This window comes from Thrips palmi, unplaced genomic scaffold (assembly GCF_012932325.1).
Source record: "Thrips palmi isolate BJ-2018 unplaced genomic scaffold, TpBJ-2018v1 HiC_scaffold_16, whole genome shotgun sequence".
NCBI lineage: Eukaryota > Metazoa > Arthropoda > Insecta > Thysanoptera > Thripidae > Thrips > Thrips palmi.
This window is the reverse complement of record NW_023144625.1, coordinates 9,679,600-9,707,414: the sequence shown is the minus strand read 5'-3', so window position 1 is coordinate 9,707,414 and position 27,815 is coordinate 9,679,600. Positions and strand designations below refer to the sequence as shown.

At 58.2% G+C, this 27,815-nt stretch overlaps 4 protein-coding genes, 1 long non-coding RNA gene and 1 other non-coding gene across 7 annotated transcripts; 3 read left to right on the top strand and 3 right to left on the bottom strand.

The window, feature by feature from the left end:
- Positions 1 to 424: 424 nt before the first annotated feature.
- On the bottom strand, positions 425 to 6,682 carry LOC117642280 (ataxin-2 homolog). 2 transcript variants are annotated; one of them, XM_034380318.1, is made up of 4 exons: positions 6,436 to 6,682; positions 5,190 to 5,579; positions 1,290 to 4,994; positions 425 to 1,196 (listed from the first exon to the last, which is right to left on the bottom strand). In XM_034380318.1, the coding sequence occupies exons 1-4, from the start codon at positions 6,490 to 6,492 to the stop codon at positions 897 to 899; spliced, it is 4,452 nt and encodes a 1,483-aa protein (XP_034236209.1). In that variant the 5' UTR covers positions 6,493 to 6,682; the 3' UTR covers positions 425 to 896. The 2 variants fall into 2 exon arrangements, with proteins under 2 accessions (XP_034236209.1, XP_034236208.1); XM_034380317.1 differs by having other exon boundaries at positions 425 to 4,994.
- A 1,842-nt stretch (positions 6,683 to 8,524) lies between these two features.
- Positions 8,525 to 13,785, bottom strand: LOC117642981 (TRIO and F-actin-binding protein-like). Its single transcript, XM_034381618.1, has 5 exons — positions 13,729 to 13,785; positions 13,172 to 13,423; positions 12,113 to 12,282; positions 11,712 to 11,900; positions 8,525 to 11,621 (listed from the first exon to the last, which is right to left on the bottom strand). Exons 1-5 carry the CDS (start codon positions 13,783 to 13,785, stop codon positions 8,738 to 8,740), a joined length of 3,552 nt encoding a protein of 1,183 aa, XP_034237509.1. The 3' UTR covers positions 8,525 to 8,737.
- Positions 13,786 to 14,528: 743 nt separating this feature from the next.
- Positions 14,529 to 15,038, top strand: LOC117642544. Its single transcript, XR_004587577.1, has 2 exons — positions 14,529 to 14,659; positions 14,766 to 15,038. It is a non-coding gene; the product is annotated as an uncharacterized LOC117642544 (long non-coding RNA).
- A 2,413-nt stretch (positions 15,039 to 17,451) lies between these two features.
- Positions 17,452 to 20,324, top strand: LOC117642539. The gene is made up of 3 exons (XM_034380809.1): positions 17,452 to 17,610; positions 17,810 to 18,334; positions 18,464 to 20,324. The coding sequence occupies exons 1-3, from the start codon at positions 17,557 to 17,559 to the stop codon at positions 19,094 to 19,096; spliced, it is 1,212 nt and encodes a 403-aa protein (XP_034236700.1). The 5' UTR covers positions 17,452 to 17,556; the 3' UTR covers positions 19,097 to 20,324.
- A 1,302-nt stretch (positions 20,325 to 21,626) lies between these two features.
- Positions 21,627 to 24,317, bottom strand: LOC117642136 (splicing factor ESS-2 homolog). The gene is made up of 8 exons (XM_034380010.1): positions 24,043 to 24,317; positions 23,698 to 23,854; positions 23,482 to 23,604; positions 23,291 to 23,394; positions 23,035 to 23,194; positions 22,710 to 22,955; positions 22,397 to 22,619; positions 21,627 to 22,308 (listed from the first exon to the last, which is right to left on the bottom strand). Exons 1-8 carry the CDS (start codon positions 24,199 to 24,201, stop codon positions 21,990 to 21,992), a joined length of 1,491 nt encoding a protein of 496 aa, XP_034235901.1. The 5' UTR covers positions 24,202 to 24,317; the 3' UTR covers positions 21,627 to 21,989.
- Positions 24,318 to 24,617: 300 nt separating this feature from the next.
- On the top strand, positions 24,618 to 24,690 carry Trnat-agu. Its single transcript has one exon. It is a non-coding gene; the product is annotated as a tRNA-Thr (tRNA).
- The last annotated feature ends 3,125 nt before the right edge of the window (positions 24,691 to 27,815 follow it).

Below are 27,815 nucleotides of genomic sequence, written 5' to 3'. Positions count from 1 at the left end.
CAAAACGAATGAATAGAACTCTTTTCGTATTGCTTGGTCTTACACCATTCTGTACTGTGTGTAGTATTTTTGTTTTGTTTTCGATTTTCTTTTATCCACATTCCAGAGAGGGCAATTGAGAACACAGTAAATTGTAAGTTTCCTAGTGTTTATTAATTTCATCTCACATGGAAACAAATGACATAAATAGTATGTACACTCCCACAAGAACTTTGCGAACACATCTGTTAAATACTAAGTACAAAGAAAGGTAACTTTTAATTTCAAAAAATAAATAACAGGTTTAATTTTGAATCTTTGCGTTTACTCGAGGCTCTCGTGGACGTCCTCCGCGGCCGACCACACGCTGGGGCGGCTGGCTCCGGACACCACCACCTTCGCGGGCTTGTCGTTCTTCTCGAAGGCGGCGGGGAAGTCAAAGCCCGCTGAAGATTTGCCCACTGAAGACAAGAGGTCGATCCGGGTTGGGCCAGAAACGTCGTCAGAGCTCTCGGACGAGACGGGCACCACGACGGGCTTGTTGAAGACGATGTTCTTGGAGTACGAAGGCGCGGGGACGGCTTCCTGGACCTCCTCCACGGGGGCAGAGTACGTCTGGAAGCTGGAGAACGACTTGGAGGGACCGCTGGAGAACGACTTGGAGGGGCCGCTGACGAAGGCCTGAACGGGAACGCTTTCGGCAGAGTCCTCTACGGGAGCAGAGTAAGTCTGGAAGCTGGAGAATGACTTGGACGGGCCACTGGAGACGATGGTCTTCACTGGAGCGCTTTCGATGGAGTCCTCTACGGGAGCAGAGTAAGTCTGGAAGCTGGAGAACGACTTAGACGGACCGCTGGAGAACGACTTGGAGGGGCCGCTGACGAAGGCCTGAACGGGAACGCTTTCGGCAGAGTCCTCTACGGGGCAGAGTAAGTCTGGAAGCTGGAGAATGACTTGGACGGGCCACTGGAGACGATGGTCTTCACTGGAGCGCTTTCGATGGAGTCCTCTACGGGAGCAGAGTAAGTCTGGAAGCTGGAGAACGACTTAGACGGACCGCTGGAGAACGACTTGGAGGGACCACTGGAGACGAAGGCCTGAACAGGAACGCTTTCGGCAGAGTCCTCTACGGGGGCAGAGTAGGTCTCGAAGCTGGAGAATGACTTGGACGGGCCGCTGGAGACGATGGTCTTCACTGGAGCGCTTTCGACGGAGTCCTCTACGGGAGCAGAGTAAGTCTGGAAGCTGGAGAATGACTTGGACGGGCCGCTGGAGATGATGGTCTTCACTGGAGCGCTTTCGACGGAGTCCTCTACGGGAGCAGAGTAAGTCTGGAAGCTGGAGAATGACTTAGAGGGACCGCTGGAGAGTACTGGGGCGCTTTCGGCAGAGTTCTGTTCCGGAGCGGAGTAGGTCTGGAAGCTGGAGAATGACTTGGAGGGGCCGCTGGAGATGACGGTCTTCACTGGAACGCTTTCAGCGGAGTTCTCTTCAGGAGCGGAGTAGGTCTGGAAGCTGGAGAATGACTTGGAGGGGCCGCTGGAGACGATGGTCTTCACTGGAACGTTTTCGGCAGAGTTCTCTTCGGGAGCGGAGTAGGTCTGGAAGCTGGAGAACGACTTCGAAGGGCCGCTGGAGACGACGACGGTTTGAGCAGGGGCGTATTCTTCGCTGTCCTCTTCTGGAGCCGCGTAGGTCTGGAAGCTGGGGAAGCTTTGCGCCGGTCTGGCGGGGGCGACTTTGCCGTGCTGAACTGGAGCTGGGCGGCTCTGGAAGACGGCGGTCTTGGCGTAGACAGGCTTGCTGGAGAAGTGCTGTGGAACTACCTCTACGGTTTCCTCGGCGGAGTCCTCGACGGAGTCCTCGACTGGTGCTGCGGGACTCTGGACTCTGACGTAGCTCTGCTGACTGGGGTAGCTCTGCTGACTGGGGTAGCTTTGCTGACCGGAGTAGCTCTGCTGACTGGAGTATCGCTGAGCGTTGCCTTGGCTCTGGACAACAGGCGCGCTGGACACCACCTTGACGACGGGCTTGTTGTAGGAGATCTCACTTGCGTACCGCTGGGGAACCACTTCAGCCGAGTCCACCTCCGGGCCCTCCGAGTAGCTGCTGAAGGACACGGTGGGGGCCTTGCTGGGGGCCTTGCTGGGGGCCTTGCTGGGGGCAGCGTGCTGGGGCTTGGCGATGGCGGGTGCGTAGACGCTGTTGGAGCTGGCCGTGAAGTAGTACTGGGGGTACTGCGCGGGGCTGTGCTTCTTTGAGACGGCCTGGGCGTTGTTGGAGGCCTGCTGCCAAGTGGTGGAGGACTTCGCGGACGGCTGCTGCTGCGCCTGCACGTACACTTGCGAGCTGGACGCGGGCTTGCTCACGGTCGTTTCCCTCGTCGTGCTGGTGTAGCTGCGCTGCTGCGACACGGCGGGCTGGTAGCTCTGCTGGGGCTGGGCGTAGGTGACAGTCTTGGCGGGCGACTGGCCGGCGTGCTGCACGGCGGGCTTGTACTCCGAGACGGTGTACTGCTCGTCGTAGCTCTGGGGCTGGCTCTGAGGGTACTGATTGTAGCTGGCGCCCTGGTTGCTGGTGTACTGGGTCACGGAGTGCTTGGTGTTGGTGGTGGCCTGCTGGTGCTGCGTCGCGGTGCTGGGCTGGCGCACGGCGTAGACGGCAGGTCCTACTTGGTACTGGGGCTGAGGTTGAGGCTGGGGGCTGGGCTGGCGCACGGCGTAGACCGGAGGCCCTGCCTTGTACTGGGGCTGAGGCTTGGGGCTGGGCTGGGGCACAGCGTAGACGGGGGGCCCTGCCTGGTACTGGGTATGGGGCTTCTGGCTAGGCTGGCGCACGGCGTAGACCGGGGGCCCTGCTTGGTACTGAGGCTGAGGCTGAGGGCTGGCCTTGGCCACGGCGTAGACGGCGGGCGCTGACTGGTACTGAGGCTGAGACTGATGCTGGTGCTGCGACTGGGACTGAACGTTGGAGACGTGCGTCGTGGTCTGGCGGTACGCAGAGACTTGGGGCTGCTCGGGGGCGGAGTACACCGTCTTGGGGGCGGCGTAGCTCTGCTGAGTGTCCTCCGGAGATTCCTCCTCACACTCACATTCGGGCTCGGGCTGATAGGATGACGGTTGTTGAGAGTAGCTCTGTTGGGAAGAGTAGCTCTGTTGAGGAGCGGAGTAGCTCTGGGCGCTCTGGGCGAACTGCTGAGCCTGGGCCGCCTGGGACTGCTGCTGGTAGGACTGGACGTTCTCGCCGTGGCTGCCGGATGCAGCGGAGAACTCATAGGACTGTTGAACCTGCGGCTGTTGTTGCTGCTGATGCTGGTGATGGTGATGATGGTGATAGTGTTGTTGCTGTTGCTGCTGTTGTTGCTGTTGCTGCTGGTTGTGGTGGTGGTGATACTGCTGGAAGTGCTGTTGTTGCTGCTGCTGTTGTTGTTGCTGCTGCTGCTGTTGCTGCTGCTGGCGGTACCCGGGCTTGGGCAGGCCGTAGTGTGCCTCGCAGGGCACCTCGTAGGGCACGGCAGCGGGGGTCTGGGCGGGCTGAGCGATCTGGTGGTGGTGAAGAGTGCCGTGAGCCTGAGGCTGGAACGCGGCGGAGTGCGCGTGGCTGCTGTGGCCGTACTGGGCGTTTCCAGCTTGGTTCTGGCCGTTCTGCGAGGTGGTGGTGGTCGTGATGGTGGAGACGGTCTTGGTGGCCGTGTGCGTGTTGAGACCCTCGGCGTAGGACTGGCCGCTGGAGCCCTCGACGACGACCTGCACGTTCTCCACGGGGCGGGGCCGCTCCGCGACGATGTGCTCGCCCTCCTGCAGGTCGTATTTCTTCTCCTCGTCGGCGCTGCAGTGTTTGGGCGCAGAGGGGAAGTACTGCTGCAGGTCCTTGGCGTCCTCGTCCACGCAGTCGCCGGAGTCGCCGGCGGTGTCTTCGTACTCGTACTCGTACAGCGCGTCGTCCGTCTGGGTGGCTTCGTTCTTCTGGGTGCCCTTGTTCTCCACGTCCACCACGGTGATCTGCACGTCGTTGTTGGTGTGGCTGGAGTAGGCGTTCTGCTGTCCCTGCTCCAAGTCGACCGTCTCCACCATCTCGGACACGACGGAGGCCTCCTTCTTGAGCTCCTCCAGCCTCTCCTCCTTGACCTCGACGACCTCCACCTTCTCCTCGTATGTGGTCTGCGAGGCCTCGGACCGAGCGGTGTCGGCGTGGCTGGTGTAGACGTGGGCGCTGTCGCGGTGGCTGTCCTGGACCGTCTCCTCGATGACCTCCTGCACGGCCTCCTCCTCGCCGCCCTGGGCGATGATCTCCTCGTCGGCGTGGGTGTGGGGCAGCGTCTCCTCGTACGTCTTGACCTTCAGCACGGTCTCCCCGCTGCTCGTCTCGATGGTCTTGGTCTCCTCGGACTCGCTCTTGACGACGACGGAGCTCTCGATGGCCTTCTCGACGGCGGCGACGGTGTTGTCAAACACCTCCACCTGCAGCGGGCTGGTCTCGGGCTGCAGCTTGATGGCCTCCACCACCTGCACCGTGTTGGTGACCTCCGTCTCCTCGACCGTCTTCTCCTCGATGCTGGCGGAGGACGACGAAGATGACGAGGACGACGAGGACGATGAGGATGACGAGGACGACGACGTCTTGCTGGACTCCTCGACTTCCTCGCCCTCGGAGGCCTCCACCACGCTGTCGATGCTGACGGTCTTCTTGTGCTCCTCCTTCTGGACGCCCTTCTGCACGTCGCTCTGCGTCAAGTCGCCCAGCGTCACCTCCACGACGATGTCCGACGCCTTGCCGGACAGCGAGGACGACCCCTTGTGCATGTTGACGTCCACATTGCCGCACCCGCACTCGTTCTGGGCCGCGCGCTCGTACTCGCTGGCCAGGGACACCAGGTGGTCGCTCAGCTCGGCGGGGGCGGGGGCGTCCACGTCGAAGCCCTGGGGGATGGCGGCGGCCGGGGCCGAGGGGTACGACACGCCGGGGAGGTACTGCGGCACGGGCTGCACGGGGTGCACGGCGTGCACGGGGTACACCTGCAGGAAAGAAAGGTGTCATCACGCACGCCGAAACGACAAGTGGAACTGAACTGAGGTGTGTGACCTCTCAGCAAACTGATTCCGCGGGTCGTTTTCGTGGCTCTGTCTCTCTCGCACTTATACGGGGCACCCCGTGAGTGCGAGAGAAACGGTGTGACGAAAACGACTCTCGGAATCTGTCTTCTGACTTACCTGAGGCTGAGGCACTCCAGCAGGAGGGAAGGGCACGGGGTAGTAGACGACGGAGCCCTGGGGGTAGCTCTGCTGAGGGTAGCTCTGCTGGGGGTAGCTCTGCTGGGGGTAGCTCTGCTGGGGGTAGCTCTGCTGGGGGTAGCTCTGCTGGGGGTAGCCCTGCGGGGAGTAGGCCGGTTGCGCGTAGCTGCGGCCGGCGTGGGCGGTGTGGGCGGCGTGGGCGGCGGGGCGGTGCGCGGCCGGTGGGGCGGCCGTGCCCGAGGAGCCCGTCTTCTTCAGCAGGATGTCTCCCACCTGCCTGAAGGCGTTGCCGGTCTTCCGCAGCAGCTGAAGCACCTCGGGGCTGTTCTGCTCCGACTGGGGGCAGGGGCACCTGTTGACGGAGTAGCCCTGCAACGCACCAAAACACACAACTTCAAAAATTGACGACGAAAAAAAATGGAAGCGCAGTCGGTGTTCGAACGCGGGCTTTTCGAAATGATGTTCACGGCGAAGACCAAGGCCCGCCGCCGGCAGGCCAGGGGCGGCTGTATCCAGTAAAAGTGGGTCGCCAAGCCGGCCGGGCCTAGGGCCGGGCACTCCCAAGGCATTCCTATTCCGCCGCCTCTGCATGCATGCATCTTACTTGGCACTTTGCACGCCGCGCCGACCCACTGACGATGACCATCAGCGTCCCACAGCGCACGTCAGTCCGCGCGTCTGCTCGGATGGATGTCTCTCTCGCACTTCAGACATTCCCGTCCTGTCTCTCTCGCGTGCTCTCGCGCTACAGACGTCCCCGTCCTGTCTCTCTCGCTCCACACACGCTCCCGTTCTGTCCGTCGTGGGTTGCGGGATGTCACGCGGTTAGGTTAGGTTAGGTTCGATTAGTTTGTATTATCACAGGCGGCGCCTATCACAACTTATTTTGAGCGTGGCATTTAGGCACCAGCACGCTAGAGGTCTGCTGAGGCCTAACAGCGCTGATGATGGTGTGGGGAGAGCATCTAAGCGGTGACTTCACGACTTTGCACACTGTTAATTTCTTTCCGAATTATTAGCTAATTTGAGTGAAGTACATTTACATGAACTCGGTACTATTGCCCTTGACCTACAGGCTGCAGCCTTCGCAGAGGCGCCGGCGCGGTCCGCGGCCGCGTTCTGCTGAGGCGTGAAGACGTCGACGCGGCCCTGCCCTCCTCGGTTGGACCACTGTGAGGGTGGGGGCGAGCAGACAAACAATGGACCAATGGCGGCCGAGACTCACCTCGGCCAAGACGGCCAGCACCGCGACGAGGCCGACTAGGCACGCGGCGCGCAGCATGGCGACCGCGGGGACGTGACTGGCGTGACGGCGGTCAGGAGCTGGACGCGCTGCTGCGGTGGAGGACGGCGATGAGGGACGCGGGACGCGCGCACGGAGTCCTCGTGCTCGACCAGCAGCCGCGCGGGCAAGACGGACGTGGTCGCTGCGTGACAGATAGATGCTCGCCGCACAAGTGTCCGCCGTCAGAGTGAAGACTCCGGGCGCGGCGCGCGTACCTGGTGCGTTTAAGCCCCGCCGCGGCGCGCCCCCGCCCGCCCCCGCCGCCCCCCGCGGAGCCCCCTGCCGAGCCCCGCGCGGCCCCCGCGCTGCCCGCGCGAAATTCGAGTGGGTCTTCGCGAAACGAGCTGGAGCATCGCGGAAGCCGCGGACCCCGCCGCGGCTGGAAGCTGTGGCCTTGACCGTGGGGTGGAAAGTAGCGCATGACTTTTGCCGGGTCCCGGGTTCGAATACCAACATTTCCCCCCGGATTTTTTCGTCTCTTTCGCGTTATAACTTCTCATAATGCCTGCAAGAAATAGTTTTCTCTCTCGCACTCGTTGCCAATACAAACAAATTGGGGCACAGTCGAATAAAAGGCACGTTTTTTACGGGCGGCCCCGCCCCCGATCGGCGCGCCCACACCCACGGGCCGCCCTGTTTGGGGGAATCGCAGCCCCGTCTTGTCCTCGATAGCGAAGCAGCGATGCGATGATGGCGCGTGATCAGCGATCCACCGGCCGCCGATGCCAGCCAAACAGTTTTGCCGCGTTTCGAAAAGTGAGGGCGTGACGTGCGCAGTGTGCCACACAGGTGCGACGCGCCGTGTTTTCCCGAACACGCCGAAGCGAAGGGAGAGGCCTGCGATTGAGACTGGGGCCAGGGGTGTAGAGTTCCATTTTTAGCAGATGATAGCTTCACTACTTGAAAACATATCGAGAACAACACAAGACACATAAAGGTGTCAGCTAGCTTTTACTCGAGGGTCCAGAAACCAAAGTGTGTATCCTAACAGTGATAGGGGCTGGCGGCCGGGGCGGGATAGTGAGTGAGGCTGGGCTCGCAGTCTGCGCGAAACTTCGACAATCCCTCCCCGGTACAGCGGCACCCGCACCGGGCGTAAACAATGGCACCCCTCCTCGCGCGCGACGGCCTGCGCGCAACATTGGCAATCCCTCCCCGCTACAGCGCAGAGGCACCGGGCGCTCGCAATCCAACGGGCACTGCGCGGTGTTGCAGGCCACGGCACAAAGGACTCGCAGTTTTCAAATACTATCTTAGGAATGAGCCCATACTACCTTGTAGAAGAAAACCAAACGAGTATCATCTGCTTTCATTAACGTTCGTTGAATGAGATTTTTTTCTGATTTTTTATTGATTTTTTAAAAATTGATCTTTGTATTAGGTAGGTCAAAGGTACCTATTATTGTAACTTCTGGTTGAATTGGGAAGTGTAAAAATTGCCCGGAAGCCTTCCTCTCCTTTACAATTTTCTGTTCAAGCCGCTGAAACTTTGTGGATGCTCTTCTGGAGTGAAAATGGGGAGGTGAAAACAAAGAGACAACGGGAGATCTTTGGTAACATGTTGTTTATTATCAACAAATTGGCGATGCATGGCGGGAGAGATGGGGATGGGCAACAAAAACAATCATAACGAAACATCAACAAATAACAAGAATCGTTACTTTTTTTTCTTTCTTTTCTTTTTCTTTTGAATTTGGAAGTGTGAGGGATGTGTGAAGAAGAAGGCGCCTTGCCGGCCGCGCTGGGTTCGCGAAAGTCGCCTAGTCATCGCAGGGGCACCTGCAGCCACTGCTGCAACAGAGACAGGACGACGCCATTAGGCTGTGGAAAGAAGATGCAAAAAAACGGGTGCCGTCCATGGAATGAATGAAATGAAACGAAATGAAATCGCGCGCGAACGGGGTTTTGTGAGAATGGGGAAATGAATGAACGTGAATCGCAATAAGAATGAATGAAGTTGAGGGGAAATGAAAGCGAAATTATGAAAATGAAAGCATGCCCATCTCTCCGAACCAACACACCTGGGGGATTTGCACATGAAATGGTTGGGGTGGTATGACATGTTGCGAAGCGGTGACAATGACAATGTGATTGAGAATCATGAACACGACAAATGACTGAAATTTTGAGATGAACAATGAACACATCAATAAATTAAGATTAACACAAATAAATTAAGGCAAACACATGGGACAACACAGAGCAAAGAGGCAGGGGGCTTGGCAACGTTCTAACTGCACGCCTATCTCGACTCCTTCAGCTCGTCCTTCTCCTCGGACACCACTTCGGCGCCGTCCTTGGCCTCCTCCACGATGTCCGCCTTCTCCTCGGCCTCCGCGCTCTCCCTGATCTCGGCCTCGACCTCCAGCTCCTCCTTGGTCGGCACGTCCTCGGGCTTGGGCGACCGCTGGCCGCGGCAGTAGCACGAGTCCACGCACGGCGCCCCGCAGGTGAAGCAGGGCTGCTGCTGCTGCTGCGAGTTGCTGAGCGCGCGGTTGATCTCGTTGATCCACTCCTTGACCCAGGCGGACCCGACCTCGGCGCTCTGGCCGCTGCGGCCGTCGGACTCGCAGGCGGGGGCGGCGCGGACGCTGGGCTGGCAAGGGTCGGCGCGGACGCTGGGCTGGCAGGCCATGGGGGCGCTCCTCATGATGGGGATGGGGATCATGATGGCGTGCGGCGCGACCTCCACCATGTTGGCGGCGCGGGACTCGCAGGGCGCGGCGCGGCGCGGCTCCTCGCTGCGGCCGCAGGCGTCGCCGGAGCGGGCAAGGTCGCGCTGCTCCGTGATGCACTTGCAGATGTGGTCCAGGTGCTCGGCGCGCAGCCCCTTGCCGCAGATGGGGCACATGAAGGTGGGCGAGCTGCGAGCGGAGTCACAGGGCAGGTCTCTGGCGGCGCCGCAAGTGCATGAAGTTGACGGCAGGTCTCGAGCAGCTCCGCAAGTGCACGAAGTTGAAGGGAGGTCTCTGGCAGCGCCGCAAGTGCACGAAGGTGAAGGCAGGTCCCTGGCAGCACCGCAAGAGCACGAAGTTGTAGGCAGGTCCCTTGCCGCGCCACAAGTGCACGAAGTCGAAGGCAGATCTCTGGCAGCACCACAAGTGCACGAAGTTGAAGGCAGGTCCCTGGCAGCGCCGCAAGTGCATGTGGACGCCGGCAGGTCTCTGGTGGCACCACAGGTCGAAGGCAGGTCTCTGGCCGCGCCGCAAGCGCAGGAAGACGGAGGCAGGTCTCTTTCAGCACCACAGGTCGACGGCTGAAGTTCCCTGGTGGATCCACAGGTAGATGACGATGAAGGCAGTTCCCGGGCGGCTCCGCAAGAGCATGGCGTCGAAGGCAGTTCCCGGGCGGCCCCACAAGTACACGGCTTTGAAGGAAGCTCTCGGGCGGCTCCGCAAGTGCACGGCGTCGAAAGCTCTCGGTCTCTGGCAGCTCCACAAGAGCATGAAGACGAAGGCAGGTCCCTGGCAGCCCCACAGTTGCTGGACGACTTCGGCAGGTCGCGGGCGGCCCCACAAGAGCAGGACGGCGACGGCAGGTCCCTGGCGGCTCCACAAGAGCAGGATGACGACGGCAGGTCGCGGCCGTCGTCCTCGCGCAGGCAGTCCCGCTTGAGGGGGGCCAGGCCGGTTTCCGGGTTTTGCACCAGCACGGTGCGCCCCCCGATGCAGCCGCTGTTCTCGCGGTGCGCCCTCTGCGCGGCGCGCACCATGTCGTGGTAGCCGCGGCGGCGCGTGCCGCAGTCGCAGCCGCAGTTGCAGCTGCACTGCGAGGCCGGCGCGGCGCGGTCCTCGACGACGTCCTCGGCGACGTCCTGGCCCTCGTAGTCGCGGCCGGCGTAGTCGTCCTCGTAGTCATCGTAGTAGTCCTCGCCGTCGTACTCGTAGTCCTCGTCGCCGCTCATGATGCGGCCGCTGGAGCAGCCCGACTCGGAGTCTGACGGCTCGTTGACGATCCTGGAGGACTCCGACGAGGCCGTGCCGCGTTGTCCACCCCGTCCACGCCGTCCAGGCTGTCCACAGGACTGACAGCCGCAGTTGCAGCCCCCGTTGTCGATGAGGTCTCGGACTTGCGTCTCGGGGATGCGGTACGGCGCGATGATGAGGCTCTCGTCGGCGCCCTTGCCGCCGCGGCCCCGGCACGCCGAGCCGCCAGCGCGCCTCTGGGAAGCACGTGAACCCTGTCCGCCAGAACAGCTCTGCCGGCTGCGCGCCCCACTCTCACACTGGCCCTGCATCTGCCCTTGCCTCTGCCCTTGCCCCTGCCTCTGCCTCTGACCCTGCCTCTGCCCCTGGCAACGAGGCCCACGCATACTCCCACTCCCACGGGAACATCCGCCACTAGAAGAACTACTTCGCGAGGATGACGAGGACGATGTCGGGCGCCAGATGGAACACCTGCTGCCTCCGGCCCTGGGCGCTGTGTCGCGCTGCTGGCCCCCGCTGCAAGCACAAGTGGAGCTTTGAGAGGCTCGGCGAGGCGCGTTGTCGTCGTCGTACGTGTCGAGGTAGAAGCGCGTGGGACCGCCGCGCTGGCAGTCGTCCGCCATCCGCACCGACGTCGAGCAACCCCTGCCGCCGGACCGGCTCATGCTCTGGGAGTTACACATGCGCTTGTTGAGGGCGGCGGCGTCGCCGTCCTCGCCGTCCGCGCTCTCGGACGCCGCCACGAACTCGGGGTCCAGCGCCGCGTCCTCGACGCCCTGGGCTTCTTGGGCTACTTCCTCCTCCTCCTGAAGCTCCTCGCCCTTCTCCCCCTCCTCGACCTCCTCCACCTGCTCTACCGTCTCCTCCTTCTTTTCCTCGACAGTCTCCTCCTTCTCCTCGGTGGTCACCACCTCCTCTACGCTCTCCCCCACCTCCCCCTCCTCTACATCTAAGTCTGCCTCTGCCTCCCCCACCTGTGCCTCTACATCCCTCTTCCTTCTGTCCCTACCCGTCTCCTCTTGCTCGGTGTAAAAGCAGCCCGCCTTGACCACGGTGGTCTCCTCGTCCTCGTCACACTTCTTCTCCTCCTCATCGTCATCGTCGTCGTGGTCGTCGTCGTCGTTGTCCTCGACGTACCTACTGCCGCTGCTGCCGCTGCTGACGCCGCTGGGCACGTTGTAGTTGAAGGAAGAGCTGCTGCTGCGGAGGCCGAGGAGGCCGACGGGGCTGGGGCAGGCGGGTCTGGGGGCGGGCACGGCGACGTAGTGCACCTGCTCGACGGGGGCGGGCCCGTTGTTGGGGGCGCAGTAGGTCTCCTGGGCGGGCAGCACGATGCGGTCCACGTTGGCGCGCAGGTTGGTCAGGCGGGTGCTGACGCGCTCCTCGGCGGGCACCTCCACGGTGTAGCTGGAGTGCAGGCGGGTCTCGACCTGGCGCTGGCGCACGGGCACGGCGATCTCCACGTTCAGGGGGCTGAGCCTGGGACGAACGGGCGAAGAGGGCGGGGTCAGTGCGAGTTCAAAGTGAACAGGCGCGGCTGAAGAGCATAGTCTTTAAATCCGAGGTACTCTTGGAGAAATGCGAAAACTAAATGTTAACGGGCGAATGAAAGATGGATCCTTTGCTCGAGAGAGAAGAAAGAAAAATTTGGCGACCACTTTTTAAACGGCGCGGCCTCACGTCAGACTTACTTGCGGCACTCCTGCTCCTGGCTGACGGGCACCTCGACGCTGTAGGGCAGGGAGCCGTAGGAGGTGGAGGCGGCCCTAGCCTGGACGGGCACCTCGATGCTGGCGCTGTGATAGCTGGGCACGAACTTCGTCTCCTGGGAGGCGGGCACCTCGATGTCGTAGGACAGGTGCTGCGGGCCAAGGTCACAGGGGGTGTTTTCACTCCGGAAGCGGATCGGGGAACGCGGAAGGGAAATTTCACTTACGCACAGTGTGCCAGAAGACCGGTGCAGGCGGCCGAAACTCTAGACGCGTTTTGAGCTCCAGAGTCGCTAAGCAGGACTCGAACCGAACGTGTGACCCCACCAATGGATTCCTCGTTCGGAGAGCAATCCGTTGGTGGGGTAACACGCTCGGTTCGAGTCCCATTTAGCGACTCTGGAGCTCAAAACGCGTCTAGAGTTTTGGCCGTGTCTTCAGGCCCACTGCGCGACGGGGAACAGCAAGGGGAAATAACTCCAGCCAAATTTGTACACGGAAATTCATCGAAATTCGACTGAAATTCATTGGATTTGTACACCGAAATTCACAGTGAATTCCCCTTGGGGAACAGCTCCCGACAGCAGTTGCACAAAGTGTGGACACATTCCACGGCCACGCGGCAAAACGCCTGAAGTGGTCTGAATGCACTTCGCGCCCTTCGTACCTGGCTGCAGGGGGCGGCCGCGGGGCGGACGATGGCGACGGCGGGAGCGGCGTAGTCGGGCATGCGGATCTCGTTGTACTGAAGCAGACGGACATCACTTAGCCACTCCTCATTTCAAAAAGGAATTAAGTGTATTTTGCAATGTTTTAGCGAGTCACAGTGGGCTGGGCCAGAAGACGGGTGGAGGCGGCCAAAACAGGGCTTGGACCGAACGTGTGACCCTACCAATGGATTGCTTTCCGAACGAGGAATCCATTGGTGGGGTCACACGTTCGGTTCGAGGCCTGCTTAGCGACTCTGGGGCTCAAAACGCGTCTAGAGTTTTGGCCGCCTCCACCGGTCTTCTGGCCCACTGTGCGAGTGATTGCACTTACCACGCAGTCGTTGGCGGACTCGCTGTTGGTCACGATGGCGTTGCTGGGGATGTTGGTCCAGGAGTCGTCGACGGGCGCGCGGCGGGCGGCGGCGCCGATGAAGCCGTATCCACTGCCGGAACCGGAACCGGAACCGGAGCTGTAGCTCTCAGAGCCGTAGCCTGAGCCGGAACCGGAACCGGAGCTGTAGCTGTCGGAGCCGTAGCTCGAGTCGGAGCTGCCGCAGCCGCACGAGCAGCCAGCGGTAGACAGCTGCGGACAGAAACACAGACTCGCGTCAGGACCCTCAAACACTTCGACGAGACTGCCACGGGAGTCGTTACGAAGTCCAAGGTTCTGCGACATCACTAAAACACTCGGGTTGCTCACTTCTCTGAAACACCCACTCACTACCCCCTATCTCAAAAACACAATCACTAAAAAGTCTTCTTCACTTTCACTGCACTGTTCCACTGGGTCGCACTGCACACCACTCACACAACACCACTACAAGCACACGCGCGCGCACACACACGTCACTCGCCGGCGACGCTGACACTAGAAAAACTCTCGCGTACCTGGGCGAACACCGCCACCGCCAGGGCGGCCACGACAACGGTCTTGGTGAACGCCATCTCCGGTCCGTGCGCGAAGGGAAATGTGCGCCTTCCGTCCGGGGTGCCGTCTTATATGGACACCTACTAACCCCAATCCGCGCCGTCCCTCCCCCGGCGCCCGGGCCGCCCCCGCCAGCCCCCGCCGCCCCCGCCAGCCCCGGCGCGCAGGGCGACCTTCACGGCCGCGCCAACAACGACGAGTGTTCCGAGACGGCCGTCGACGGGGAGGTCCGAGGCCAAACTCAAAACAGCGCGCCCCTGTTGACGTTCTCGAAGGTACACAACGCGCGGCGGTCCGCGTGCGGCGGAGCGCGGAGGGAATGCCATGCGGCGCACTGGACCGGACGGGGCCGCATCCGGGACCGCGCCGCGTTTCGGACGCCACCCCGCCTCGCCGGCCAGGTGAACCCTCCCCTGGGCGCGGTGGCGCGGTCCGAACGGGGGCATGAATGAGACGCACTCGCGCGCGTCGTTCGGGGCGCCCCGGCAGGTGGCGCCGCCCCGAGGCGGAGCGGCCAAATGCCGAACTGCAGTGGCGGCAACGGCCCGCCAAAATGCCGGCTGGGCCCCTCCAGTGCGTTGGCACGCTCTTGGCAGAATCCTGGGCTTTTACTGATAGGCTCTCGTGTAGGGGTAGGGGTTGCCTGAAAAGGCGCGCAAAAGGGCTGCACTGCCGCCGTAGCTCTGCACTGTCCAGCTTCCTAACACAAGGCAACACGGGCCATGCAGCTAGACCAGGGGGTGGAAACGGGGCTGATTTGGCGGGCCTTGGCTGCGGCGATGCGTGCACGGCCGTTTTTGCCGTTTTCACCACTTTACCGCGTTAGTTGGTAAACCACTTTCCAGCTGAAGTAGTCGTCTTAACGACAAAACCTCAACGCGTACTTAAAGAGTAAGGTTGAAGGATCAGCAAATAAGCTCCTTGGGCCGAATTGATACTTACAAAATGAGATATTCACATTTTTGTTTCTTGTTTACATTTTTTTCGGCGTTTTCAGGCCAGAATCGCCGCGCCCGAACGCGGATGAGCCATTTAAAACAAGTTACAAACATGTCCATGACTCGTCCTGTGGGTTTCAAATCTTCAAAACGGGCTTATTTTCTCGAAGAGACAACATTACTCTAGAAGTACACGTGCAGGATTTGTGCATAAGATGTCTACTTTAGCTAGAAAGTGGGTTTCTAGGAACCACAAAAAAACAACAAACAACGGCCGTGCACGCATCGCCGCAGCCATGGCCCGCCAAATCAGCGCCGTTTCCACCCCCTGGCTAGACTTTACCCAGAAAGTAGGCGAAACGGAAGTCGTCTTGACCCTGTTCGGCCAGGCCTTCCCTCGGACCTATCTCTGGATCCGCCCTGGTGCCTTTTTCGTTTTTCCTTTTTCGAGAAGGCTTTTGCAGTGTAGTTCCCTGCCAGGAGTTCGTTCCCCCTCGAGGCCGCGCATGTTGTCGCGCTCGTCCGTGTTTCCCAACAAACAGCGCGTGGCGGACAGGGGAGGGGGCCCAGGGCGCTCCAGGGCGCCGTCGACGCCACGCCGCCGTCGGCGTGGTGGCGGTGGTGCGTGGTCCGGCGGCCCGGACGTCCCCCTCAGTCTTGGATGAATGTCCGTTGTGCTGACGCCGACCCGCACGTCCGCTCGCCGCCGCCGTCGACGAGCACCCGGCCCAGGCCGCCCTGCCCAGGGCGACACGCCGAGCACGGCGCACGCGGTCGCCATGGAGACGGCCGTGCCGGCGCACCGCGCGGCGCCCGCAGCAGCCAACCTGCCAAGTAAGGCCTTTTCAGCTCGGCACCCGCGCCGCGGTGTACACCGCGCAAAACGGACACCCGACACCCGGCGCGAGTCTGGCGGCCCACTGGCCGGCCACTCGAGTGGCGGGATGCTTTTTCAAAATGGCTCGCCTATCTGAAATCGCGTTTCGAGACGATATTGGTAGGGTTGTGTATGAGGGTTTGATTGCTGGTCTGCGACATGGTCTTGCTTGAGAGCCTTGAGGGCCTTGAGGAGGGCGCCCGAGACCGAGGCGGCTTGCCGCCTGCAGGTGGCGCGCGCCGACCCACATTCCCCTGCCCGTCTGCTCCGGTGCAGCGGGCCGCACGTCGTGCGCGGGCCGGCGTCGGGTGGCGCCCCCAATAGCGCGCCCGCGCACCGCGCCCGACCCGCGGCCGGCACGCGGCACGCGGCACGCCCCGCCGCCCGCGCGTCAGCATGTCCACGAGAACAACGCCGTAACCCGGCACCACGCCGGCCAGAGATGCCCGCATCCACTCAAGTTACCCGTCCACAGTGGGCCAGAAGACCGGCGCAGGCGGCCAAAACTCTGCCCCTGGTTTGAACTCCAGGGTCGCTAAACGGGACTCGAACCGAACGTGTGGCCCCATTAATGGATTCCTCGTTCGGAGAGTAATCCATTGGTGGGGTCACACGATCGGTTCGAGTCCCATTTAGCGACTCTGGAGCTCAAAACGCGTCCAAAGTTTTGGCCGCCTACGCCGGTCTTCTGGCCCACTGTGCTGTCCGTCTGTCTCTCTGCTCTCGATGGCAAATAAAGGAATCTCCGCGTTCGGAGGGAAGCACGCCGCGCGCGCGATGGTTCCACTCGTTGCCGCATTCTGCGCCTTGGCGGCGCTTTTGTGGCAGGCTTGGGGGAAGGGAGGCCTTCTTGTGATGCAGGACCGAGCGCCTGCGGTCCGCCGGGTAGGCACCACGCCGCGCAGCCGAGCTCGACGGCGCGGCCCGCCCTGAGTCACGCAGGATGAAGCGATTGCGATTGCGATTAACGGCTGGACCACAAGTGATCGTCTGCTTTTCGGGCCGGTCACCGCCGCGCTCCGGAAGACGATTCCCCGCAGTGCGCACAGTGGGCCAGAAGACACCGGTCGGCCAAAACCCTAGACGCGTTTTGAGCTCCAGAGTCGCCAAATGGAACTCGAACCGAACGTGTGACCCCACCAATGGATTCCTCGTTCGGAGAGCAATCCATTGGTGGGGTCACACGTTCGCTTCGAGTCCCATTTAGTGACTCTGGGGCTCAAAACGCGTTTAGAGTTTTGGCCGCCTCCACTGGTCTTCTGGCCCACTGTGGTGCGGCCGTCGGTCTGTCTCTCTCGCACCGGTATGGAGCACTTCATGAGTACGAGAGAGAAAGACCTCCCACTCGGAATCAGTCTGCAGGCTCCAGTCTGTCTAGAGGCTCGCCGGGCCGAAGGCGTGCGGTCGCGGTCCCAGCCAGAGCTCTACCGGGCGAGCTTGCTGAACGCTGTTCGAACCAGATGATAGGCAGGGTGATGGGATGGGGTGAGGCCGCATTCAGCGGCCTGGCTTCGATCAACAGGGCAGGCAAAACCCCAATCGGCAAAGGGCACCTCTGTCCAGTGGCCAGCTATTTCAAAATTCGATATTCAACCGACAAAACGAGTGACAGTCTTCGTTCGCGAAATTTTATTTGCGAGGTTTTCCTAGCACTCTCACAACAAGGAAGTGCATTCGGAGATCCTGGGGCCGAGGGCCGCGGTCCGAAACCTTTCCAAGTGCCTCTCGTCTGACTTGTGCTGCTCCGCCGCCGCGGTGCCCTGGCGGTGCCCTGGCGGTGTCCGCAGCCAGCGCGCCGCTCGCGGCGTCTCCGTGTCCAAACATGTCCGACTTTCGGTGCCGGCGGCGCGGCGGCGGCGGGCTGGTGGGCCCGGTGGGGCTGGAGGGGCGACGCCGTTTGTCATGTGGTATAAAAGCGGCGGCCGGGGCTGCAGCCCTCACACTTGGCTTTCTTCCATCGGGACGGCAACACCATGAACTGCAAAGCGATCCTCGCCGTGGCGCTCGTCGCCCTCGTGGCGATCCAGGTAAACAACGACGTGCACGTGCACGGCCGGCGTCTCGGCAACGAGCGCGGACCCGGATTGCGGTTCGCCTCGCCGCGGCGTTTTGTTAATCCAGATTGAGATTCGTTATTTGTCGTTGGAAGATTTTCGTGTTGACATCGTCATTGTTATTTCATTGTTTCTGTTACAATCCGGTCACTAACCGATTTTGTTCCCACAGGCTGGCGCCCACCCTCTGACCAAGCGCTCCTGCGCTTGCAACCTGAAGGGCAGCGATGTCTGCGGCAGCCCCAGCTGCATCCCCTCCAACGTGCCCCGCCCCGTCAGGCAGAGGACCCCCGTCGGCCTGCAGCGCGTCGTCTACCAGAAGTTCGCCCCCGTCGAGTTCAACCCCAGGAACGTGTGCACCTGCGAGGGTGGTCTGGTGACCGCCCCCGAGATCCCCCGCGTGGCCTGCAAGGTCCACTCCGGCGGCAACGCCCGCCAGGCCCCCTCCTACCCCGTTGAGGGCAGCCTCGCCCAGACCCTGGGTCTCGGTGGTGACGACTGCGGCGACGCTCCCGTCAACCCCTGCGAGGAGAGCTACTCCGCCCCCGCCCCCGTCAGGACCTACGTCGTGCCCGCCGAGACTCTGCCCGCTGAGGAGCTGATCGAGGAGGTGCCCACCCCCCAGGGCCCCGCCCCCGTCGCCGCCGACGCCGTGTCCCTGGCCCTCGCCTACGACCTGGCCACCCGCCAGCAAAAGGTAAGTCTCCGTCGCCATCACTTGGTTTCTCATACCTCATGACCCGTTGGCGTCAACGCCCGGCCTGCGTGCGCGTTGAACACGGTCCCCTTGCCTGTCGCGCTGACCCGTTGTGCCCTTTGCCCGCAGAACATCGCCGAGGAGAACCTCGCCTTCGGACACATGCAGACCCCCAAGGACGGCCGCGTCGTCATCAAGAAGAGGATCGTCCCCGAGGGTGGCCTGTACGCCGTCCGCAACCAGATCGTCGAGCTGAAGGCCCCCGGCGGCTTCGGCCGCTCTTGCGAGGACGAGGCTGAGGCCTCCCTCATCGCCGCCCAGCAGGCGTCCTGCAACGACAACGAGGAGTCCTCCTACGGCGCCCCCCTGCCCTCTTACCGCGACCTCGGCTTCGCCCCCGTCAACGGTGACTGCAAGTTCGTCCCCGGCCAGTACCAGCCCAACCCCGCCGTGATCCAGACCGTCGAGTACTCCGTGCCCGCCCCCCGCGCCAAGCCCGCCGGCCCCGTCTACACCCCCTGCGACGCTCTCGCCTCCGTTGAGCGCGGCCGCGGCAGCCAGGGCATCGACTACTACGCCGCTGGCAACGCCGGCGCCAACGAGGAGATCGTCGAGGCCGAGGCCCCCGCCTGCGCCGAGTCCGGCTCTTCCTACGGCTCCGAGGGCTCCTACTCCGCCGGCCTGACCTACGGCGCCGGCCCCGTCGAGGCCCCCGCCCGCCACACCGGCCGCCCCGGCTGCTCCTGCGGCTGCGGCTACTAAGCCAACCCCGTGTTGAAGGCTCCACCAGCCTGACTGACACACAGCACCGGCCTCATGAAAGCTCTACATGATCCGTGCATCACCCCATCAACCATACCGGTATTTTCGTCTCAAAATTATTTCTTTCTAAATTCGTCTAAAATTTTGATCCTTTGATGTTGTTTGTCTGGAAAATTAAGGGGTGTCCTTTGTGGCACCCATCTTTCAAAATTCATTTTGGCACCTTTTGGTTTAAATCAACTGCGTGAGTCAGTGACTTGCGCCGAATATTTATAAAATCGTTTTCGTTCCTCTTTTTTGCTTTTATGAAATTCAAAATTAATCCAACAGTTTTCTTTTGATATAACGTTCGAAATTTCTCGCTAAATTCCAAATTTTTATGCCTCGACACTGAAAATTTCTTTCCGACTTTGTGTTGTCTAAATTCCGTTTGGCAAATATTCGTTTCTAAATTGTCTTCAGCTGAGAAGGGTGGTTTTCTTCACCTTCCATGTCAAGGGACATTTTTTGGCCTGATCGGATGCAGTTTTGATCACATCTTGATCCAAAGACGCATTGCTGTCCTTGAATTCAGACGTGCTTCGGAACCCATCTTGCGAGGTAAAATTTGCCCCTGGTCATTGACAGTGTTGAAATCTTTCTGCAGCGAAGTCACGAGGTAGAGCCATTTCAATGTCTAGTTTTTAGAATTTTTAAAAATCTTTTGGGTGTTTTCTTTCGGTACTTTTAATCAAAATTCCAAATTTGCATTCCCTAGTCAATCGGGTTCTAAATTTTGTTCCCAATATTAGGAGTCAAAAATAGTTTTTAATACTTTGTGTAAATGTTAAATTTGTGTGAAAGGATGTATAAATATTTAAATTGTGAGAATGATAAGTAATTTATAATTTAGATACCAAGTGTGAAATTAGCTAATTTCCCATCTTACTCTTGCGCGCATTAGTACTCCATTGTTGCATATCTGCAATAGAACTGAAATTTTTGTGATGTTTTTAGATATAACCTAGATAAGAAATTGTGTACAGTTTAGTCAACCTCTTTATCTTAAAATTGCTGTGCTGTTAGAAGGTTTACAATTTGTGCATTATCATGCATGTAATGCCGTCCCGAGGTCTGAAAGCTGAAGCCAACAGTACCTGTCTGTGTGCTCATTTGAGAGAGCAGAGAGTGAAGACGAAAAGATTCCTCGTCTCAAGGAGAATAAAATCAACTCCATTTCAAGTGAAAACTTTTGTGGTCAATCATCATCCCCTCTGCCCCGCCTTAAACACATCAGCGAAATGCGAACAGCAACAAAACTTCCGTTGGCACCATACAACACACCTCGCCCCCTTAGCCGCCTTCGGCTACCTGGGAGTGCTGCTTCAGCGGTTTCCACTCCACCAAAACACTCGCCCCGAGCTCCACTGCCCCACTGGCCTGCACTCCGCACTCGGCGTGCTGACGACGCCGCACTGCGTTCCGCCGCGCATTATGCATCTGGCGATCGCATCGACCGCCTCCATTCTCTTGGGCGATGTTTACGTTCTCGAAGTGACGGCCTGGCACCTCAGCAGCGAGGCCAAGTCAAGCCAGAGAAGCATGCCGATTTTTGTCGCTCTGTCTCTCTCGCACCTGCATGGAACGGTCCATGGCTGCGAGAGAGACAGAGCGACGAAAACGCCTCTCGGAATCAGTCTGCAGGGCGCCTGCGGCGTAGGCACTTCGACGCACGACTGGCGACCGGGTTGCCTAGCTCTCGGCCGTAAGGCGCTCAGCGCGGACCGCGTCCTGGACTGTTACTCGGCCCGCGCTCCGCGAAGACCCTCCCTGTTCAGGAAAGTACTCTGTAAGTACTCCAAGAGCCCCGCACGGACTTGGTCCGGCCTCCGCCGCGACCAGACCAGAGCGCCCTGGGGAGGACTGTTACGTATGCGACGGTCCGCGGTGGAGGGGGCGCGGCGCGGCGGCGTGACCCTGAGAGAGAGGCCGCGACTGGCCGCCGGAAAGAGAGAGTTGTGTTGGAAGCACGGCGACCGGGCGCGCAGCAAGCGGCAGGAGGTGGCCGGCCTGTCCCTGTCACTCGGCCCAGCCGGCCCGGCCCCAGCTCGCGGCTTGTCTTGTCCCCCACCTCGCGGGCCGAACCGCCTCACCGCCTCCCAGTCCCAGGTCTTGCGCGAGTGGAGGGGCCACGCCGCGGGCCGCGGGACGGAGACACGGAGATGACGCGTGATTGAGAGGGACAGAGACACAGCACCGCGCAGCGCGACGGGCTGGGGGAGGGGCGGCCTGGGGCGGCCGCGCCGTGGACCCGCGGAGCGGAGGGGCGGGGCGGGGGTGGGGCGGGGGCGGGGACGGGGGGGATCGAAGAGCGCAGCGCACAGCTGTGGCGCTGTTCAACTCGTTTCTTTCTGTAAAACTAATTGATATCCCTGCATGTCTCTTTTCTAAAGGTGTTGCCTTTATTATTTTTGAAAACTAGTTCGCTCTAGTGTTGTTGAAAATAGTTGTGATGAAATTTCTCTTGGGGTCAAAAGAAAAATTGCAGGGATTTCAGAACAAAGATACCAATTTATTGAACTTGGACACCTTGTACAGTACACTGCGCACTTATGGTTTTACTGTGCACCAAACCTCCACATGAATAATGAGCAAGCCATAATGCTCCTTATGGGCAAAGTTATCACAATGATTGCAAGAGTCTCAATCACGATTAAACACCGACTTTATCATCTACACAAAACAACACACAAAGAAAAGAAAAACTGTACATAATAAGGATTACGTAAAGGGAAAATACTATCACATTTTCTTAAACAATACAGTAAACATTAAGATTTATAAAGAAAGAAAGGGGAAAAAAGTTCAAGTACTTGCAGCCTAAAGAAAATAATAACAAGTGTTTCATAGAAGACTAAAAGAAATCCGCTGCTCGTTGACGGTTAGAATTCGGTAACTTCAACAAGTCATCAGTCAAATTTGTGCTAATTTTGGGAGTACGTGGTTTCCCCTGTCTACTGGGTGTATGTCTAAGAGGTGTTCTTCTCGTGGGAGTTAAAAGAGGCGTTGATGGCCCTGGTGTTGCGAATCCAGCACTTCTCTGGGGAGATGGAGAGTAAGATGCTCTCAAGGCTGAATCTCCGGATCGAAGTCGATTAGTAGCAAATCTCTGAGCTGCCGGAGACATAGAACTCAAACGTTCTAATGGGCCTGTGCCCGGTCTTGGAGATGGTCTGAAAAGAAAATAACAGTGTTCAAGCTTTTTGAACTTTGAGATGTAAATAAATCTACTCTGTAAAACTTCTATAAGATAATACTTACGAGGCTAATCGGCGAGCGGCCTCCAATGCCTTCTGTTTTCGCTCTTTGTGTTTTCTCTCGCCAGCTTTCTCTGCTAAAGCCAATGCTATTTTTTCTCTTTTAGGCGGGGCGTGCATCTTAAAGCTAGGTCCTTGAGTTGGACGAATTGGAGTGTCACCACCATCAAGTCGGAACGGGGTGCCCTCGATTTCACCCCACGTCATCAAAGGAGAATCCATCACACCTGCAATAAGAACAGAAATAGAATAAATAGAATAAATTCAAAACCTGATAACAACCCCAACACAATCAGAAATTACATAATGGATCATACCTGGCATTGGTGAATCCATTGTAACAAAGCTGAACCCATTTACATTGGGTGTTTCTGTAGTCAACTCTTTGCCATCCACTCCAATTTTACCATCTTGGGACCTAGCCTGAGTGACTGCTAAGCCCTTAATGACTTCCTTATTTTGACGCTCATCAAATGGATTTCTTTGTAATCGGGTGTTGCTGTGTTGAATTTCTTGTCGTTTGTTTGCGAGTTCAGTTCTGCCAGCCTCTGAGAGTGGCTCTCCTGCGAACAACAACAAGAAAATTGAAAGCTCTGCTGTTTTTAAATTTTATCCCTGCAGAATTATAAGAATCATACTTACCATCTGGGACATACATGATGAAGTTTCTATTTTTAAATTTCCATGTATCAATATTGAAAGGCCTGTCAGCAATTTCTGCTTGTTTCTCAATGGGTGGTAATGCCAATTGATCTTTGACTTGTTTAGCTGATTCATCCTCGTCTTGGTACAACCATCCATACTACAATTGGAAAAAGAAAACAAAAATTCAAAGAAGTGCAATCCATGATGAGCCGCAGTAAGCCACAGTAAGTTGAATACACGGAAAATTACTTACCCTGTGCCTGTGTCTTAGAGCAGTCTCTTTCATGATTTCTTGAAAACTTTCATTGTCCTCACTGGTGTGAGCACTAAGGAAGGCATCTAACCTCCTTGTACCACCTGAAATACACAAATAAAACATATTATAGCATGACTATAGTACCATAATTTAGTCTAACATATATCGTTATCCTATGAGATTTGTACCTGTGGTTTCTGCTTCGCTTTCATTTTCATTTTCTCTGGAACCACTAGCTGATTCACTCATTGACGGTTCAGAATCGCTGTTCCTATTTATGACCGGAGTTTCAAAAGTTGCTGGACTAACACCTGAAATAAAAAGATTCAACATAATTAAAAATCAAACCATAATATGATACTTATAATGTGCACCAAACACCAAAATAAGGGTTGTTTACTTACACCTTTCAAGAGGGGGCTTGGAACCTGAGCTGTACTTGGCATAAAGTTCTCGCATTGTTCTAACATCATTTTGATCCATCGCTTCAAGGTACCGATTTTGAGCCCGTAATTTTTCAAGGTCTGGGAAGAAATCTCGTTCAACAATTTTTCCAATTTGCTGCAAACAAACAAAAAATATTCAATTAAATGGGGTAATCTTAGGTCATGTGGTGACATGTAAAGAGGAAAATTATTGAAGGTTATGTCATCTGTCCAGTCGAACATCTCACAAAATGAAATGGTATTTGACAAGTATTTGAGGAATCGATTAAGAAACGTCGCAATTAACAAAGTTTTGGACCATACCTCAATGTAAGCATCTTCATCTAAAACTTTCTGCTTTCTTCGGACTTGACTGGAAAGTGGAAGTCCTGGCTTTTTAAATACTTGTAAGTCCTCCACATTCTTTACAACGGCTAGGGCTCTCGCCCCAGGGGAACTACAAGTTGAGCTGGTGTCGCTCATTGCTTTCAAGTCTTGCTAAAAGTTTAAATCGCAAAACGTTTCGCAGACGATAAAAATGTACACAACTTTTGATAAACAAGACAGTGAGTGGCCATGACAGTGACGTCATAGGGAACAACCTCGAAACGATTATGAAAAGTTTTTCGGTCGGTTCAGGAAAGTTGCTTTTTTCGTTACTACAAAATAATGTTAACTTTGATTACATTTGATCGATTTGCAGAAGCTTGCTTATCTTCCATTTTCTGATCTCTCAATAGACGAGAGCACGTTAGTCCCCGTAAGGATGTCATGGAGACACACAAGCCGGAACACATTTCGGAATTCGCGCCATGGACACGCAGCACATGTGGCTCCAAGAAGGTCCAGGCCGCCATTTTCTCATACTGTCCGTGCGTTTCAGCTCACCACCGCATCGAGCCTCCATAGCTCAGTGGTTAGAGCACCAGTCTAGTAAACTGGGGGTCGAGAGTTCGATTCTCTCTGGAGGCACGTCTTTATTTTATAGAAAGTGTTTGCGCGTGTCCGAAGTGACGGTGGTTGATTGCCGTTCTTTCGAGCGCTGCGTTTTGAAAACATATGTCTTCGTTCATAAATTAAAATTCAGCAACATTTTATTTTGTTCAGGTTTTGTCTGTTTTGTTTTACGAGAGTTTGTTTGAAATGACGAAGGAAAACTTGCGTTCACGTGAGAATGCGGAGAACCCCCACTACGAGACCCCCTGGAAGAAACTTGTAAGCAGCATCCGGTCATCTGCTGGGGCACCTTCGCTTCGGGTGGTGGGGCGGGATGAGGGGGGAAAGAGGGGGAGGGGGGAGGGGGATGTCTACCACGCCAGACATAGTGGAGCCCACGTGTGCGCGCGCGGCCTCGGAATGTGTCACACAATGTCACACGTGACACCTAATAAAGTAAATACTTTAAAATAAATATATCGTGAAGCCGCCTGGAGCGTAGGCAACCCTTCCGTCAGGGCGGCCCGGCAACGCCGTCACAGGATGTGTACCGAGAGTCGTTTTCGTCGCTCTGTCTCTCTCGCTCCCATACGGGACGCCCACGAGTGCGAGAGAAACAGAGCGACGAAAACGCACTTCGACCGACCAGACAATATTGTCGGAGCCAGATTGAATTTGAGGGGAGAGGTCCGCAGACCCCCCGCACGCCGCACGCGCGGGCAAGAATGTTGCAGCAGGCTGCTCTCATGCTCTAAGTGCTGGCGGCTATTAGATGGCAATGGAGCGAAACGCCAGGGGCTGCGCTGGGATGCGCCCTGCACAGAGAGGGAAAAGGGGGGGGGGGGAACAGGGTGGGTGAACCAGACGCCGCGCCGCGTCACTGGAAGGAGGGGCGGGGGATGGCGTTCGAGCGATCAGGCCAAAGACGATCCCGCAGGACTGATTCCGAGAGTCGTTTTCGTCGCTCTGTCTCTCTCGCACTCATGGGGCGTCCTGCACAGGTGCGAGAGAGACAGCGATAAAAACGCCTCTCGGCTGCTGTTTACCTTCGGAGATCATGGACTTTAGGCCTCCAGGAGGAGGCTGCTTTCCCCGTGGTCTGGCGGCGTGGGCCATGCCAGGCCATGCGGACTCATAAAGGTGTCTCGCCACGCTCGCCGCGCGTGGAGCATAGCAGCCCGTTGAAAAGGGGTTCCTGTTTGTGCAGCGCTAAGTAACGCCCAAGGGGGCCTCTCGGCGGATTATTCATTCCACAGTCCCACAGCAGACTGATTCCGAGAGTCCTTTTCGTCGCTCTGTCTCTCTCGCACCCATAGGCGCTAAGTAACGCCCAAGGGGGCCTCGGCGGATTATTCATTCCACAGTCCCACAGCAGACTGATTCCGAGAGTCCTTTTCGTCGCTCTGTCTCTCTCGCACCCATAGGCGACGCCCCCTGAGTGCGTGAGAGACAGAGCGACGAAAACGACTCTCGGAATCAGTCTGCAGGGGCAGCGTTTTCCATGGGCGCTGGCAGGGCCTGGCGGGGCCTGCCAGGACGCAACCCGGAGCGTGTGGGGCGAACCGGGCGAACCATTGAGTGTTCCATCGCGCGTAATCCGTGCATGCCCTTAGCTCTGTTTGTTTCTCTCGAGCGACCACCACACCAAACCACCCAAAGCTCCTCGCCCCACCAGATTGAGATTCAGTGAGCGGTAATTGTTCTTCCTCAAAAACAAAGTCGACCGGTAATTCACGCCTCCACTTTTTATTCGCACTCCGTGGAATGCCGCTAATTTGCATGTCAGGGCAAGCTTACGCGCAGCGAGGGTGCCATAGCCATGTGTGGCGGTCCGGTCCGGTTTCGCAGGAAAGACGACGACACACACTTCCCTTCCCGTTTTGTTTTCTTAGTTTCGGTGTCTGTCGGGGAAAACAAACATTATGACGTGTGGGCGTTGCGACCCGCCCGGCCGGAGAGGGACAGAGATAGGAAGAGGGTGCCCCTTCGGAGACTTCGGAGAAACAGGGGGAACGGGGGGGGGGGGGGGGGAACCGGAGTCGAGCAGTCTGGGCCCTGGACGCCCCTGGACGCCCTAGGGGGCGTGGCGGCGGGGCGGGGTGGCCGCGGCGCTGTCGCGCAACGACACTGCAAATCTGCGACAAATGTGCAACACCGCCGCAGCAGACGACACATTCTGCAACATTGCGAGGCAGGAAGGGGGCAGCGCGACGTACTGCATTGCACAGAGCATCCGCGGCAACATTGGCGCTTTTACGCCCGCGCGTTAACACGTGCTTGGCGCAGCTTGGCGCCCTTCTGCAGGCTGATTCCGAGAGTCGTTTTCGTCGCTCTGTCTCTCTCGCACTCATGGGGCGTCCTGTATAGGTGCGAGAGAGACAGAGCGACGAAGACGACTCTCGGAATCAGTCTGCTGGGCCACGCGGCGGAGCACAACCGCGGAAAAACGCGGTACGACTCGCAAACTTAGCCTGGCGGTGTCGGCCGCAGCTTTTACTCCACTCCGCGCGGCCCCTTTTGCTGCCGGGCGAAATCGGAAGCCGTTCCACGCGTTTGACACAATCTTTGAATCGAGGCCGTCGTCGTCATCCGGCGGCGCGGCGCGGATTTTGAAAGACTCTTTCGCGAGGCCGCAAAGCGCGCAAAGGCCAGGAAGTCGTAAACCAGCAAGCAGTGCGTCTTTCGCTCCAACAGTCGAACGCCCCCGCGCCGATCTGTCTCTCTCGCACTCACGTGACGTCCCGTGCGGGTGCGAGAGGGACGGCGCGACGAAGACGACTCTCAGTCTGCATCTTCTTCTTGCGCTGCTTGGAGGACGTCCGGAGAGGGGAGGCGACACGCCGTCTCGGTGGAGGCTGCTGGCTCTCCGAGCAGTGCGCTCTGTCGCTGTCTCTCTCGCACACCCTGCGGAACGCCCTCGGGTGCGAGAGAGACAGAGCGACTGCCGATGGTCGCAGTCGACACGCGCCGCTCCAAAACGCACAGGCAATCATTTCGCTCGGATGGGCGCGATGTTGCAGTCAAGTCGCCACGTCACCACGTGTGTTGCAGAAAGAAGATTATTTCTGGAGCCGCGAAAGAAATTGTTTTTGCGGCGCGTTTTTCCTGTTTCCAGTTTCACTGTTCTGATGTTGCTTTTCCAGCGCCAGATTTTTTTTTTG